Here is a 14096-nt window from a genome sequence, read left to right as displayed (position 1 = left end):
GCTCAAACTTCCTTGAACGCCTTGAGCTAGTTTTGACTTAGTATGGTCATATTTACCTTATTTGTAACATATAATTCTAAGCCATTTGTTTTTTAACGTCCTTAACAAATTACTGCCCCACTTAAGTTATGATGATATGGTGCATTATGAATGAATGATTTACCTTCATCCCCAACTTTACGGAAACCCCTTCATACAGTTTTTATAGTGTAATGTTTTGAATTAATTAACACCATTTATATTAATATTAAATATACAATTGCGTTATAGTTTGAAATCGGTAAATAATTGTGTGAATTCTCTTTAAAGCTTCGTAATCTGGTGCTTTTGTTTAAATATAATTTGTGAAGTGTCAAATGTTGGTTTATGTTTCCGATGTATGAACAAATAAGTTACTGTTTAATTTTATACAAAACTGAGTAAATGTGCATTTGTATATTTTGCTTTTTTTATAAATTTAAACAATATCAAAATTCAAAACATAAATAAATATTTTTTTATAACCGTTTTACTAAAAAATTTAAATTGTAAGTTGAAACAAAATTGTAACGACTTACAGAGAAAATAATTTATGATTACTCTTTGTGAATGTGCTTCTGCTCACGTACAACCAAAACTTAGTAAGTAGTAAACTAACATTCGAAGGGAAGAAGAGGGGCGTGGCACGCGAAACAGGAGCGAAAGGTTTGAGGAATAGGTATTATTATGAGTAGTCAATGAAACGGATGGTATTGGTGATAGGGAGTCAGTTGTTGACAAAATCGACTGAATTTAGTAATACATTTTTGGTTTGTTGTGTTGTGTTGTGTTCGTTCTGAAGCCATCTATAACGATAGTTTAATCAGAGAATTTGATATAATTTGAAAATTACTATGTCTTTCTTAAGAAATTACATAGCCATTGTTTTTGTTTTATCAGTCTACTTTTTCTATGAAGGTAAGTAATTGCTTTATTTAATTCTTCTCAGAAATAAAATAATTTAGATCTAGTTTATTTTATACTTTTGCATTCAATTTAAGTCCTTGTCACATATCTTTATTATTCATGTTTTTGTGTTACAGGCATAGCCTATTAGTAGTAGTGTCTTGCAATGGGGAGGCTAATAAGTGGCATGGCCTCATTCATTATTCAATTGCTATTATCTTGCTTTATCGAACAATTTGATATACTATCCAACTGCGATTTGTATATTTGTAAAAATCGTACATACACAATAAGAGTTATAGCAAATTACCTTAACGAAAAGAATCTTATACATTACAATTTTAAAAACAAATTTAACAATAACATTACATAACCAACTATAGCCTAGACTTAGATATCAAAGAAACCTTACAATATTTTTAACTTGCACAACTTGATATTAGTGAGTAATTGTTTTTGTGAAATGGAGGAAAGAATTCTCCCCATGGGTTACCAGGAGTCAAACCCACGTGTTGAAGCCACTTAAACAAATCTTATCACTTTGTAAGAAATATATTTTTTCTCATATTCATCGCCATTTTCAGGAGTCTCAAAATATTAGTTACTTTTTGTTCTTTATTGTTTACATTAAAATTACTATAACTAATAAGTTAAAATCATATGTTAAGTTAAATAAATTGTAGTATTGAATTATTCCTTCGGATAAAGTCAATCAAACCATTTGATAAAAACAGCCGAATAACGACTGTAGGCATGTTATTAAAGTACTAACTGCCCATGTAAAATACAAACATTTTAGCACAGGTCTATTAATGTTGTCTAGAAGTGGGTTGTAGGCTAACTTGGGTCAGTAAAGATTTAAAACTGTAGGCCAGAATTAAAGTAAAGGGCTGCAGTATAATACGAGGCCACCACCACAATAGAATTATAGGCTAGTACATCCTTAAAAACAGTAAAAATTAACTAAATGTTAAACTGTTTTGTTTGTTACATTTTATAGATATATACAAATAGGTTTAAATAATGTAAGTTAATTCGTGTCAACATTTTTTTTCTGTAGTTTAGATAATCATAAATATGATTATATTGTGGTGGTGGCCTCTTATTATACTGTAGCCAATATTTATAATGATCTAAACTATAGAAAGAAAAATGTTGACACGAATTATGTTATATAAAAATGATCTATGTTGTGTATCTATAAGTAAAATGTAATAAAAAAAAACAGTGTAACATTTAGTTACTTTTTGCTGTTTTTAAGGATATACCGTACTATGATTCTATTTTGGTGGTGGCCTCTTATTATACTGTAGCCGTAATTTAACTAATATTTTGAGACTTTGAATATAGCGATGAACATGAGGAAAATATGTAAGATATGTCTCACAAGTGACGAGATTTGTTTATGTAAATGTCCAACAACATCATAAAAAACATTACTCATAATATTTTTTTTTAATTTATAGTTTTAGATATATGCAGGAAACTTATATTTATGTAAAATACATTGGCATATTTTATTACAAATATAGTGTTTGGTTTATTAAATGAAGATTTTACTTTGATTGGTAAAACAATTATTCCTCTATCTTTTATCACTGGTCATGCTGGGGCCTTTAATAAATAAGTCTACCTGCTTATTTATTACACTGCAGCCAATAGCAATTAAGGCGTAGTTGGCCTAATGATTTTCAGTCTATTGTACATGTTTATATAATAACCTGGCACAAGAAAGTCTTTGATCTATCAAAGTTAAATCAATTTCAAGCAAAGTTTTTTAGTAGAATATTAGTTTTACCTTATGGTTTTGGGTTTTAGTAAATTTTAGCTATGATATTTTCAACATCTTTACTTAATAAAACCCTGCATTTAACAGAAAACTTGACACTCAGCATCCAATAAGTTTTTCCTCCAAGTAAGGAACGTTTTCATAGTAAATTACCTCACCAAGGCAAAAACCTGTAAATCATTTAACTAATTATGTCTTACGGGTAGGGTCCAATAAGCGGACCCGGTTTTTTATATATCGAAATTGGCAAACGATATTACTTAATCATAACCATCGATATAATCAATCGATACTGATGAATTATTTTTAACAACTTAAATAATCTATATGAACAGCTGTAAACACTTTCAAATAATACAATTAAGGTAATATTTTAAATTTCACGTAACATTGTGTATTGAAATGGCCGTCAATCTTAGGAAGCTTCACGAAATTGCTTTAAAAGACGATAAAATATGTTTTTTATGGCTTCAGGATGTTGGGTTAGTACCTAAGAATCCATTATGTGATATTTGTGGAAAGGTAACAAATGTAACTGTCAGAGGAGCTAACATGGTCGTCTTCAGATGCAAAAAAAAGAAGGTAATGGTGGACACAACTTTAGTAAAAACGTTTTTGTTCTGTTTTCATCCTAGTTAAAGTTATGAGTTTCCCTGATTTTGGTTATGTTCATTTATTATTTGTTATCATTAAATTCACATTTTAATTTAAACATATGATTGTTATTACTTTTATATCGATTGATAGTCTATGATTCGATATGCGAATATTAGGTATCGATGATTATATTCTTCGATATAAAAAACCTGTAAATCATTTAAACCGTAATTATGTCTTACTTCAACAAATGTCCCCTACACTGGTGGATATCAGTGACAACATATCATTTGTACAGAGATTTGTTTATTTATATGTTTCAGATATATTTAGTTGACGCACTAAGCTTGTTTTGCATTTTTAATTGTAGTTTATGTCTTTGGACTTCTGTTCCAAGTATTGGATGGGTTAAGTGGTCTTGACTCAAGTACAAATACATAATATACAGTCATTGTTATATGGCTACTACAAGATCTATGACAATATCTATATTATACAATTGATTTGTTGATGATCACGGTTTGGTTGGTGATATAATCAAAGGAAGCAACATCTTCATGGTTACTAAAGCTTTCCTTATTATAAATATAAAAACTGTGCATTAAGAAATATCTTTACAGCAACATTAATTTTAGCAAGAAAATTAAACAAAGTTAAGTAAAATTAAGTAAAAAGTCAGCATTTTCATAAACTTCCAGTCTGTCGTAGAGCAGCAAATTGATTAACATGATGATTGATTAGTTCATGCCTGTGTAGCTTTTTCCAAGACTTTAGACAACTTTAGAGTTTTCATACAAACAATAAAATTAATAAAAATAAAGTGAAAATCATTCATTATACCTATAAAAATACCTGAATAAATGTTCACAATTTAAAATTCTTTTTTTGTTGTTTAACTGTACTGTACTATATCATAGTTTTTATATCTAGCCTAAAATTGTATCAGGTCATCTGTGTCCTGTTACGTGAATATAAAGCCTAACCTTTAAACTATTTTGCAGGTGGTGCCATAAAATGTTGGGTTTGCCGTTCAGATTCAGATCCAAAATGTGGTGATCCTTTTGACAACTCATCGGTTCCTATAACAGATTGTAAACAAGAACCAGACCTAGAGCACATCCCTGGGGTGCGGCCGACGATGTGCAGGAAAATCAGGCAAAAAGGTGTGCTATGTTACCTCTCTTATTTGTCTTGAAAAACATTTTGTCACACAAAATAGTCCTAGCAACTTTATTTCACAAAATTAAGTCATTCACTTTGGTTGTAAAATTTAGAGATGCATAATCATGTTTTGCGTGGTAAAGTATTGTGATAACGCATTAGTCTAGAAAAACTAAAATAAGTATATTAAGATTTGTAATAATTATATACCATATTAATAGTTTACTCCTATAGATCATCTTTGCATTAATTTGATTAATTTTTATCACACTTTGTCAGATTTTAAGGTGTGATTTTTTTGAATGGTTTACCAACCTTTTACTACTTTGGATGGTACAGTTGGTGGGCCACAGGTCTATCACACCTGTGTTCATTAAAGGTAATGTACCACAAAAGCACAGTTGTTTTGTACTTAGAAATCAAATATTCTCAAGGGAATTCTCAGATAATTGCTTATCGTGTTTAAAAACCAGAACATAAAATTTATATAACATATGATCAGTCATTGTTGTTATTTTGGAAATAAAAAAAAACAAGCTTCAAATAAAAACATGACTCCATTGGCGATATTAGTTTAATACATTGCTTCTGTACTTGCCTACATAATTGCCATTCTGTTTTATACATATTATGTAATGCTGCACAAGGTTCTTTAAACCTTCTGGTAAGAATTTTTGTTATGTTAGATTCAAATCTTTAGTCTGATCTATTTCTAGTTTGGTTTTCTCTTTTGAGTCAGTCTTACTTTTACTAGTTATTTTTTTCTTAGGACAGATAGACCACTAATCACATGATGCCTCCTTTAGCTCTCTGTAATAGCCCAGTTCATGATATTCTCAGTCTGTTCCTGGATCGGTGACAGTAATAAAGATTGTAAATACAAGGATAACACTCTTACCCATCTGTAAGAATGATGGATTGGGGCATACATACATTGTCAAAACAGCTGGAATTCTGACTATTTGGCCTCATATCTCATAGTATTGTGAAAATCTCAGGTTAATTATGATTTTATTATCATATTATAGTATGATATTGAATGGTATTTATTATTCTCTGTTCATGTATGCTAGTGAAAGGAGAGTGGCGATATTTCCGAAGCTGTGCATACCTGGGAGAACCTGGGATTGGAGGGGATGAACGATTCTGCCTTATGCGTACCGGGACCTACAACATATGGATGGAGTACTGCACTTGCAACACCAAGGATGGATGTAACACAGGTTCACTGACTACTCTCTCGTCTATAGCTGCTCTGCTATTTGTTATTGTAGTATTATACAGGTGAGCTATTCACCATGGATAGTTCATTTGTGTCTGAGCCGGATGCCACTCTGACAAAAGCCATTGTGAAGTATTATCAGAAATAATTAGATTTGGAATAACATTGAAGCTTGCGTTTTAGGCTAAATCTGTAAACAATGTGTGCACACAATTATTGAGAGTATGATAGAACTATTAAAACTACAATCTGTTTAAGATATTTTAAGAGTTATTTATATTGTACATTGTACCAGAATGATTAAGTCGACTCATTAGGAACACTGTATCAAATAAAAATTTGGAAACATAAAAAAAAGAAATCTGTAACTTTGCATAGTTAATATAGCATGTTTTGTTAAGAAGATTGGCCACGATATGGAATGGTTTCTTTTTAACTAGGATAGTTTTTTGTGGGAAAAATATTCTAGGCGAATAATTATTTGGTATTCTTGTTATATAAAACACGATTTTTATACTAATTTTTCAAACCTCTCAATAAAGAAAATACTACAAACAAATAAGAAAATAACATTAAAATAGTGAATCTCACAATTATAATTTCACTGTATCTCAAATGTTGCATGCATAGTTGTAGCTCATTGTTTTATCACTGATTTAAAAAGAGTGTGTAGAAATGCTATACAAGTTTAGTTTTAATTTTATCTATATGTTAAGCTATCAAATATTTTATAAGGAACTATACAAACAGTTAATTTAAATTAATTTTATTATTTGTATTTTAGACTAATTGTGAACAGATGGTCGAAAATGTATAGGGTGAAGCAGGAACTACAGCATAGTAACTAGAAGATGTACTTTATTTAAAAGAAGATATTTAGAATTATGGTGTAGTGTATTACAATCCTCTATGTAACTGATATTAGCAGTTCGAGTAATAGCATGTCTCCCTTACTTTTACACTTCTTTGTAACTGTGGAAACTGCTTTATCATATAACTTTTTCTATTTTATCAAAAAAGTTTAAATTATAGTAAGCTAGAAAATATTTACTTGTCTACACTGAAATGTATAATATTTATTAATATGAATATGAAACAATATTTACGATATATTTTGCTTTGCTCATTTGGATGCACAAGTCCTTGAAAGATTCTTTGTTTGAAGGTTATTTTTGACGATGGAAGGATTGTGGAGGAAACAGGATTTTTCCGGACATTTGCCATCGTTCAGTGAAACAATAAATCAGTAACACTACGTTTCGAGTAAATCCTTGAAAGAAATTTACTTTTTTTCAGTGTACAAGATACAAACCAAAGTAGCCATTTTAAATGGGCAACAGTCTAATTATAAGTATATATCTACCAGGACACTGTTTTTATGAGTGAATGACAAGTTTGATCAATTTGTTATAAACTGTCAGCTAAATCAGTCTAGTTGATTTGACATAATCAAATTTATTACTGTGGCAGACTAACTCGTCACCATTTTTGTGTTTTAGGTAATGTGTTGTTTTTGTGTATTTGTGTGATAGATGTTATTTATAAAGTGTCACTGTATTGTAATTGTAAAGTTTTTTATAACTAGACTAATAATTTAACGTTACTGTGCTTATTGCATATTGCCTATAATCATTACTTGATATAGGAAACACTAAAGAAAACAGCTAATTTTAGTAGAGATTTGTCAGAATTTAAGAAACATTAAACAATCCGGAAGCATTTTAATTTGATTTCACCCTGGTGAGGTGATACTTGCTGACATAAGAGACAGTCGCAATTTTGATGAACCTCTGATCATCTTTACCTTAAACACTGGAATAACACCTAATTGATTCATGCCTATTTCTGTTTTACAATTATCATAGAACTCAGTAGTAATACATTATAAATCTTTTTTCAAAAAATACTATGAATATTACTGTATGTTAGGTTAAAATATTACGTGTGTTACTGAAATAATGGGAGCCATTCTATAACAAATCATGAAATATTGTAGACAATTTTTATTTATTTCATTAGAACTTTAAAAAAACTGTCTAGGCCTCAAAGTACTGCTCTTTAAACTTAAAGTCAATTATTTGAAAATGGATCAGGAGATTGGAATATCTTCCAGTAACTATCATTTATCATAGGAATACATGGTATGTCATTTAAAAAGGATATTCCTGTGGTATCTCAGTTGTTTAGCAGTAAACTGTGTGTGAAGCCACGGTTTAAACTGCTAGTATTTCCTATTTGTTGGAATTTTTGGTTGAAGTACATGATAATGTGTACTTATTACATGTAAAATTTGTGGATAAGGCAAAGACTTTTGACATATTTGTCACTACATATGTTAACAATAGAGCAGATGGTTCCCAGTTTAAGAGTTATTCTTAATTTTTCTCAAAGTGAAATTTTTGTTTCCTTTAGTACCATATAAATGCATGTGTGTCTTTGTTATGCAATTATATTTACTTTTGATGTTGTAAACTGATATAAAGTATGAGTTAAGAAAACAATGTCAAAAGGTTTGACTGCAGTGGTTGTATAGTATAAATAACTCATAAATAACCTTAATGAGGTTATTTATGAGTTATTTATGAAATGACTGTTACTAAGTGCCTTTATAAGAATGTTAGGCATTACTAACTTATTTAATATGAAAAGTATATTATACAATGGGGTAAGTGTGTTAAGTTTTGTGTTCGTTCTCTTCCCAGTGTATATTTTACGGCTCTTTCTACAGCACCCCAAAAATATAGCTGCTAACATGTTAATTTTATCTTAACAGTACTAAAATTGTCGGATTCAATCCAACAGCGGGATCTATAATGGGTTAATCATTCTTAGTATGAATATATTAACTGACTGTAATTATGTATGACTCAAAGAGTTAGGTCCTTGCAAAGCAATTGAATTGAGTAACATTAAAAAGAAACAACAAAATAACAATGATTTACATTAATTTAACTGTAGCACCGCACCTAGCTAATTATACTTGTAATACATAATTCAGTATGAATGTTTATATTGATTATTTATTAATTCCTACCATATACTTAAAATGTTTATTAGTCCTTAAGTGTAGTCTCGCTGCAATAGCAAGGGAGCGGTATGCCATCTTTGGTAGTTTGAACAAGGGTGGTAAATTTCCCCAGGATGACCTGATAGGTTGTTTTCGGCGGATTGTAGAACTGCTGAAACCGGAGACTAGTGAGCCTTCTGGTGTGCTTCCGGGGTGCGCAAAAGGCCCTTGAGGCTTAAGTGCATGGCAATAGGCCGTCCCATAGAAGAAGAAGCCTTTAAGAATCAACTGCTATGTTTTTATATAACAATGAGAATTTGGGCATTTTGCTGTGTAAACATTGATTTTCAGAAAATAATTTTAAACAGAATAAAGAAATATAATTTTAGTCTGTCGTATTTTAGAATGTTGGCTGCTAGTTGTACTGAAAAACAGTAATTAATAATCAGTTTATTTTACTTAAAACTTGACTAAGTACCTTGAGATCCTTAGTTGAACCCAAATTATTGTTGAATTTCTGAATAGAGTATTAAAATTTTTCTACTCAATGGTTAAGGGACCAAAGATAATTGTGTAACGTATTTCACTTTTAAACTTAATGTATCATAGTTGATCATTTGTTCATTACACAGCACACTTAGTCACTGAAGGGCCCTCATTGATTAAAGATGTTGGATTAGCTTATTTTTGTAATTTCTTTAATACTATATTAAGGGCCTTCAATAAATTAAATCACATTAAAAAGTGGCAAAAATGTATGATACAATTTATGTGACCCCAAAACCCAAAAACCTTAATAAGTTCCTTCTTTTTAAACATCTTATTACTGTTACTGTATTACACTATAATTTTTGAAAGTCAAAATAATATATTAGTATAAAAATAAAATTATCAATTGACACAAAACTGTATTGAATATTGTAAAGAGTATAAAGTTTCTGTTTTGATACCAAGCCATAATTTTAAGTTATCTAGATAATCATTATATTATGCATCAGCCAAGTTTAATTAATATTGGGTTTTCCTAAAAAAATCAGAGTAGCTTTGTTTTTTCTAAACATATTTTGTTGGTTCAAAAAACAAAAATTTATTGTTTAACCTTCTATTGGTCATTAACTAGACTCTACGTGGAGGATCTAGACTAATTTTTCTAAGTTTATAAATCAACAATTCAAATATTAAGGCCAATATATTTGTTATTTGTGTGTTCTTAACGATTTAATTATGAGAAAGTGGTACTTATGGTTTAAAAAATTGGAAAATTTTAATAAACCATAAATGTTAATGTATAGTTTGTACAGACCACCATGTTGATACATTATTTAAGTATTCACCTTCATACAGATAGAGATAAAAGTATTCAAAAAGTGGTGAATATCTATAAAAAGCTTAGATTCTCAGCTATAAGATACCATACGTATTGTGAATATATTTTTCCAAAGAATAATTACATGTTTTACAATGTTCATATAAGTCAATTAATATATTTTCCCATTTAATTTTTACTTTTTTAATAAATAAGATACAATAAAAAAAAATTACGCATTCAGTAAAACATTTTATATAGTTACATACTACAATCTTGTTAATACTTAAAACTCATTTTTACAGGCCAATTAAAAAGCCTTGCACATTTTCTCAATGTTCATTTAAAAAATACTTTTCTTATAGCATTTTGTATTTATATTATTTTAAAATATTGAACAGTTTCCACCAACAAATGATATTTAAATTTCTTTTAGCTCTTATTGTATTTTACAATGAAGAACTTTATAATAATATGTTTTTTTTATTATATTGTTTTAAAATGGTTTCATTACATTCCTACAATATCCAAATGTTATTGACTGAAGTATTATATTCTTTGAATATGTTTTTAAGTATCATATCAACTTGTTTTAAACACCATATTGTTCCAGTTGAGTATCATTTAATGTTCTGTAATTGTTTTAGTTGTCTCTTTTTGGATTTTACCAATCATAGATGCTGTCTGTATGTTTGCAAGTTTTGGTTGGGAGAGTAATGTTACATTGTTAAAATAATATATTTTATATTCATTGGAAGCAAAAGCTTTTTCAAAGACTTGTACTTTTATGAATATTTAAAGTTTTTTATTTGATATAGATTTAATTGCATGGATTTTGAATTTGTTTTAAACTAAATTTTTAGATATTACAAGAATAAACGTCAAGGGGTTATAACCAGCACACTATAAATATTAAAAAATGTATAAGTTAAGTACAGTATTATGCAATGATGTTTACTAATTGTTTTATATGTTATATCACTGAGACACAACTTTATTAGTTATACATAACTACACATTTATGTAACTACTGTGTATTCTGAATCTCAATGCAATTTAATCCGTCCAATATAACTTTTTTAAACACGTTTACAATTAGTGTTATTGCACTATTTATAAAAGTATAGATTTACAAACTGCCTAGTTCTTTCATGTTTTTACTCAAACTTGATCTATTTACTTTATAGTTTATAAATGTAACGTTAGACTTGGTTGTCCCAAAATAGAATAAAGAAGATTTTGCTGTAAGATCTTTTAGTAATGAAATAGTATTTTTATTGTTGTTATGTACATGATAATTATTACCATAATGTAAAATAGGTATGTACAGATTATAAATGGTAAGATGACTGTTGCAAGAAAGTTTTAAACAATTTTTACACATTAAATCCGTCCTACAAGATTCACTCTGTACTTTATTTTTACCTGTGTAAGTGTACAAACATTAGTTAGTGCGAAGCAGTGTGTCTTGTAGTTCAGAAAGTTCTGATAACACTGAAGCAAATTACCAAATATAGGCTACTATACCAGTGGCTTTGCATGCACACTTCCTTGTAGTATGTAGGGTATATTGGACAGTCTTTGCAACCACACAATGTCCATATTCAGGTCATGCTTTTTTATCGCTGTATATGATAAGTTTATTTAGGCTAAAATCAATTACATCGATAACAAGCATTGAATTATTTTGATACATAGTTTTTAGGTAAAAAATCCTATATTACATTGTATTAGAGTCTATATAAGGGTTTGTTATTAATAAAATTATAGAACAGAGTCTTCAAAATTATCACCTTGGCGTTAATACACCACCACTACCATGATAATACCACAAGTTTCCAACCCCTATCTAGATCTGATAGGTGATAACAATGAAGGCAGGTTGGGCTTAAAGCCATTTTGTGGTGGTGGCTTTTCCAATGTATGGTAAGTTTCCTTTGATTCTGTTTTATGACTGTGATAGCATGCAAGGACTTGTTCTAAAAACGGTTCATCCCAGAGATAGATATTCTTTGTGGACCATCTCACATTTGTAAGAACAGGCAATGAACATTATCTTTATCATGGTCTTGGTCATTGTGTCTTTCTTGGGGCAAGGACTTAGCCAGCGAAGGGGTTCAAGGGGTCCGGATCCCGAAAATTTTCTTCAATTACTTTCTTAGCAAACAATAGTTATTATTTAAATAATTCAGTATTATTGAAATGTACTGCTGAAAGATCGTTCTCAACATTGAAACAGGCCAAGAACTTTTTTAAGGAACAAAATGGAGAATGGGCGGTTGACTTCACTTGCCTTACTTTCTGTCAACTATGGGAAAATATGTGTAATTTTGACCTCCCAAAATTTTCTCCTGGCGAAGTTCTTGTTTAGGAGTGTGGGGGAGTTGAGGTGTGCCAAACTCCAAATTTTGGCCCTGGTTTCAGGGTGGTAGTAGAACACACATGATTTGTCAGCTGTTATTAGGCGTCTACAGGTGACAACTGTAGTCGATTGCTTTATGAAAAATCAAGTGGATTTCTTTACCACTATGATTCGCTTAAAGATCATAATTATGAAAATGCAGTGGGACTGAAAATAAAATCCATGGTTATTATACAAATATTGCAGATGTTAACAATTGTTCATCAAAGCAAAAATACCACAACAGACCAACTCCTATGACTGCAACTTATGTTGTAGTTATAGCAAAACACGCTGTTGAACAACTTATTACCACAAAAAAGGTGTATAATAGAAATTACAAGATACATGGGGAAAATAGAAACAAACATAAATGGGAAACTCCAGAGGTAAAAAAATGAAATCCAAAAAACTCCAACATTATCATAGTAATTGGTGACTAAATTGTCAAATTTGTATTGTTGCATAACGGGGTTAAGTCATTTAGAGGAGAAATAATAATCCAGCTGTCATAAATTAATACTGAAATAAGTCTACAGAAGAATATGGATTCGTTTTCCTACATATTGAGAAGAATAATTTGGAAAAATTAAAAAAATCTATATGTTATGTATGGGATCAATGAAAAAATTAATTTGTCGCCCAAGAAGGTATTTCCAAATTCCTACCTGTTTGTAAATGGTATAGTTACAAGAAGAGACATAAATTACACAGTTGTTAAGGAAACTAATACAAATATCAGATGGTTATGTCGTGAGCAGTGCTATCTACGTCGCCTTGGAAAAACATCTTGACTCATTCCCGCACGGGATAGCCTGTATCTGAATCAGAAGCGAACTGATAACTTACATTGAATAATTAGTAAAATGGCTCATTGTGATATAATGTGACTACTGGTTTTTGGAAATATGACTCAACACTGATTAAGTCTGTAGAAAAATATCCACCTCTGTTGCAGCAATGATGGTTGTCATTATAACTTTCTCAAAAGTTGGAACTAAGGACAATAAATACACAATATAAACATTCTAGAAAGAGTATGTAATCTTAACAATAATCTGTCTACTGTAAATAATTATAGTAATGTTAGTATAAACGATAAAATTTTACTCTGCAACTCACAAAAAATTTTAATATCACACAAAAATTGCTATAACATGCTAAAAGATTGGAAAAAAAAAAACGAAAAAAAGCATCATTCCATAACAATATTAACAGTCCAATTAAAAAGTAAAATAATTAGTATATTACATAAAAACATTCAACATTTTTACTCTATCACAGATATTTTAAGACTTACTGGATGAAATTAGTCGACTAAGTATTGACTGATAACAAAACGTGTAAAGAAAAATTGTAAAAGCTAATTTAAAAATATGCATGTAAAATCTTTTTATGCCTGTAAAATGTCATTTGGGCGTGGTATATTAATTTTAGCAGGTCCATTATTTAGTGTCATACAACCTGGATTCAATGTATATGACAGGTGTAGTGCCTGACAAAGTATTTGAATGTTGTGCACTAGGTGTGTTGTTTGCACATCAGGCAAATTTTTGTTTGTGTTGGACTGGCATTTAGAAAACTCCACAGGCACATTATGATTCCGTATTCTTTGACAAGTTTAATGAACTATCGGAAAACTTAATAGTAAGTTTGAAAATGCAGTAATTTTGTAGGTGATGTGAATGT

The 14096-nt window shown here is 29.8% G+C and overlaps 1 protein-coding gene across 1 annotated transcript; it reads left to right on the top strand.

Moving 5' to 3' along the window:
- Positions 1-623: 623 nt before the first annotated feature.
- LOC124362422 lies at positions 624-11408 on the top strand. Its single transcript, XM_046816902.1, has 3 exons — positions 624-936; positions 4312-4473; positions 5545-11408. The coding sequence occupies exons 1-3, from the start codon at positions 873-875 to the stop codon at positions 5757-5759; spliced, it is 441 nt and encodes a 146-aa protein (XP_046672858.1). The 5' UTR covers positions 624-872; the 3' UTR covers positions 5760-11408.
- Positions 11409-14096: the final 2688 nt, after the last annotated feature.

This window comes from Homalodisca vitripennis, chromosome 5, assembly GCF_021130785.1.
Source record: "Homalodisca vitripennis isolate AUS2020 chromosome 5, UT_GWSS_2.1, whole genome shotgun sequence".
Classification (NCBI taxonomy): domain Eukaryota; kingdom Metazoa; phylum Arthropoda; class Insecta; order Hemiptera; family Cicadellidae; genus Homalodisca; species Homalodisca vitripennis.
The sequence above is the reverse complement of the archived record's forward strand: the minus strand, read 5'-3'. Positions and strand labels throughout refer to the sequence as shown.

Bases quoted from the DNA above. Each gene is read 5' to 3' on its own strand.
- LOC124362422 (XM_046816902.1), top strand. From the start codon at position 873: ATGTCTTTCTTAAGAAATTACATAGCCATTGTTTTTGTTTTATCAGTC. The intron at 937-4,311 runs GTAAGTAATTGC...ACTATTTTGCAG, and splicing joins AGTCTACTTTTTCTATGAAG to GTGGTGCCATAAAATGTTGG. The intron at 4,474-5,544 runs GTGTGCTATGTT...CATGTATGCTAG, and splicing joins CAGGAAAATCAGGCAAAAAG to TGAAAGGAGAGTGGCGATAT.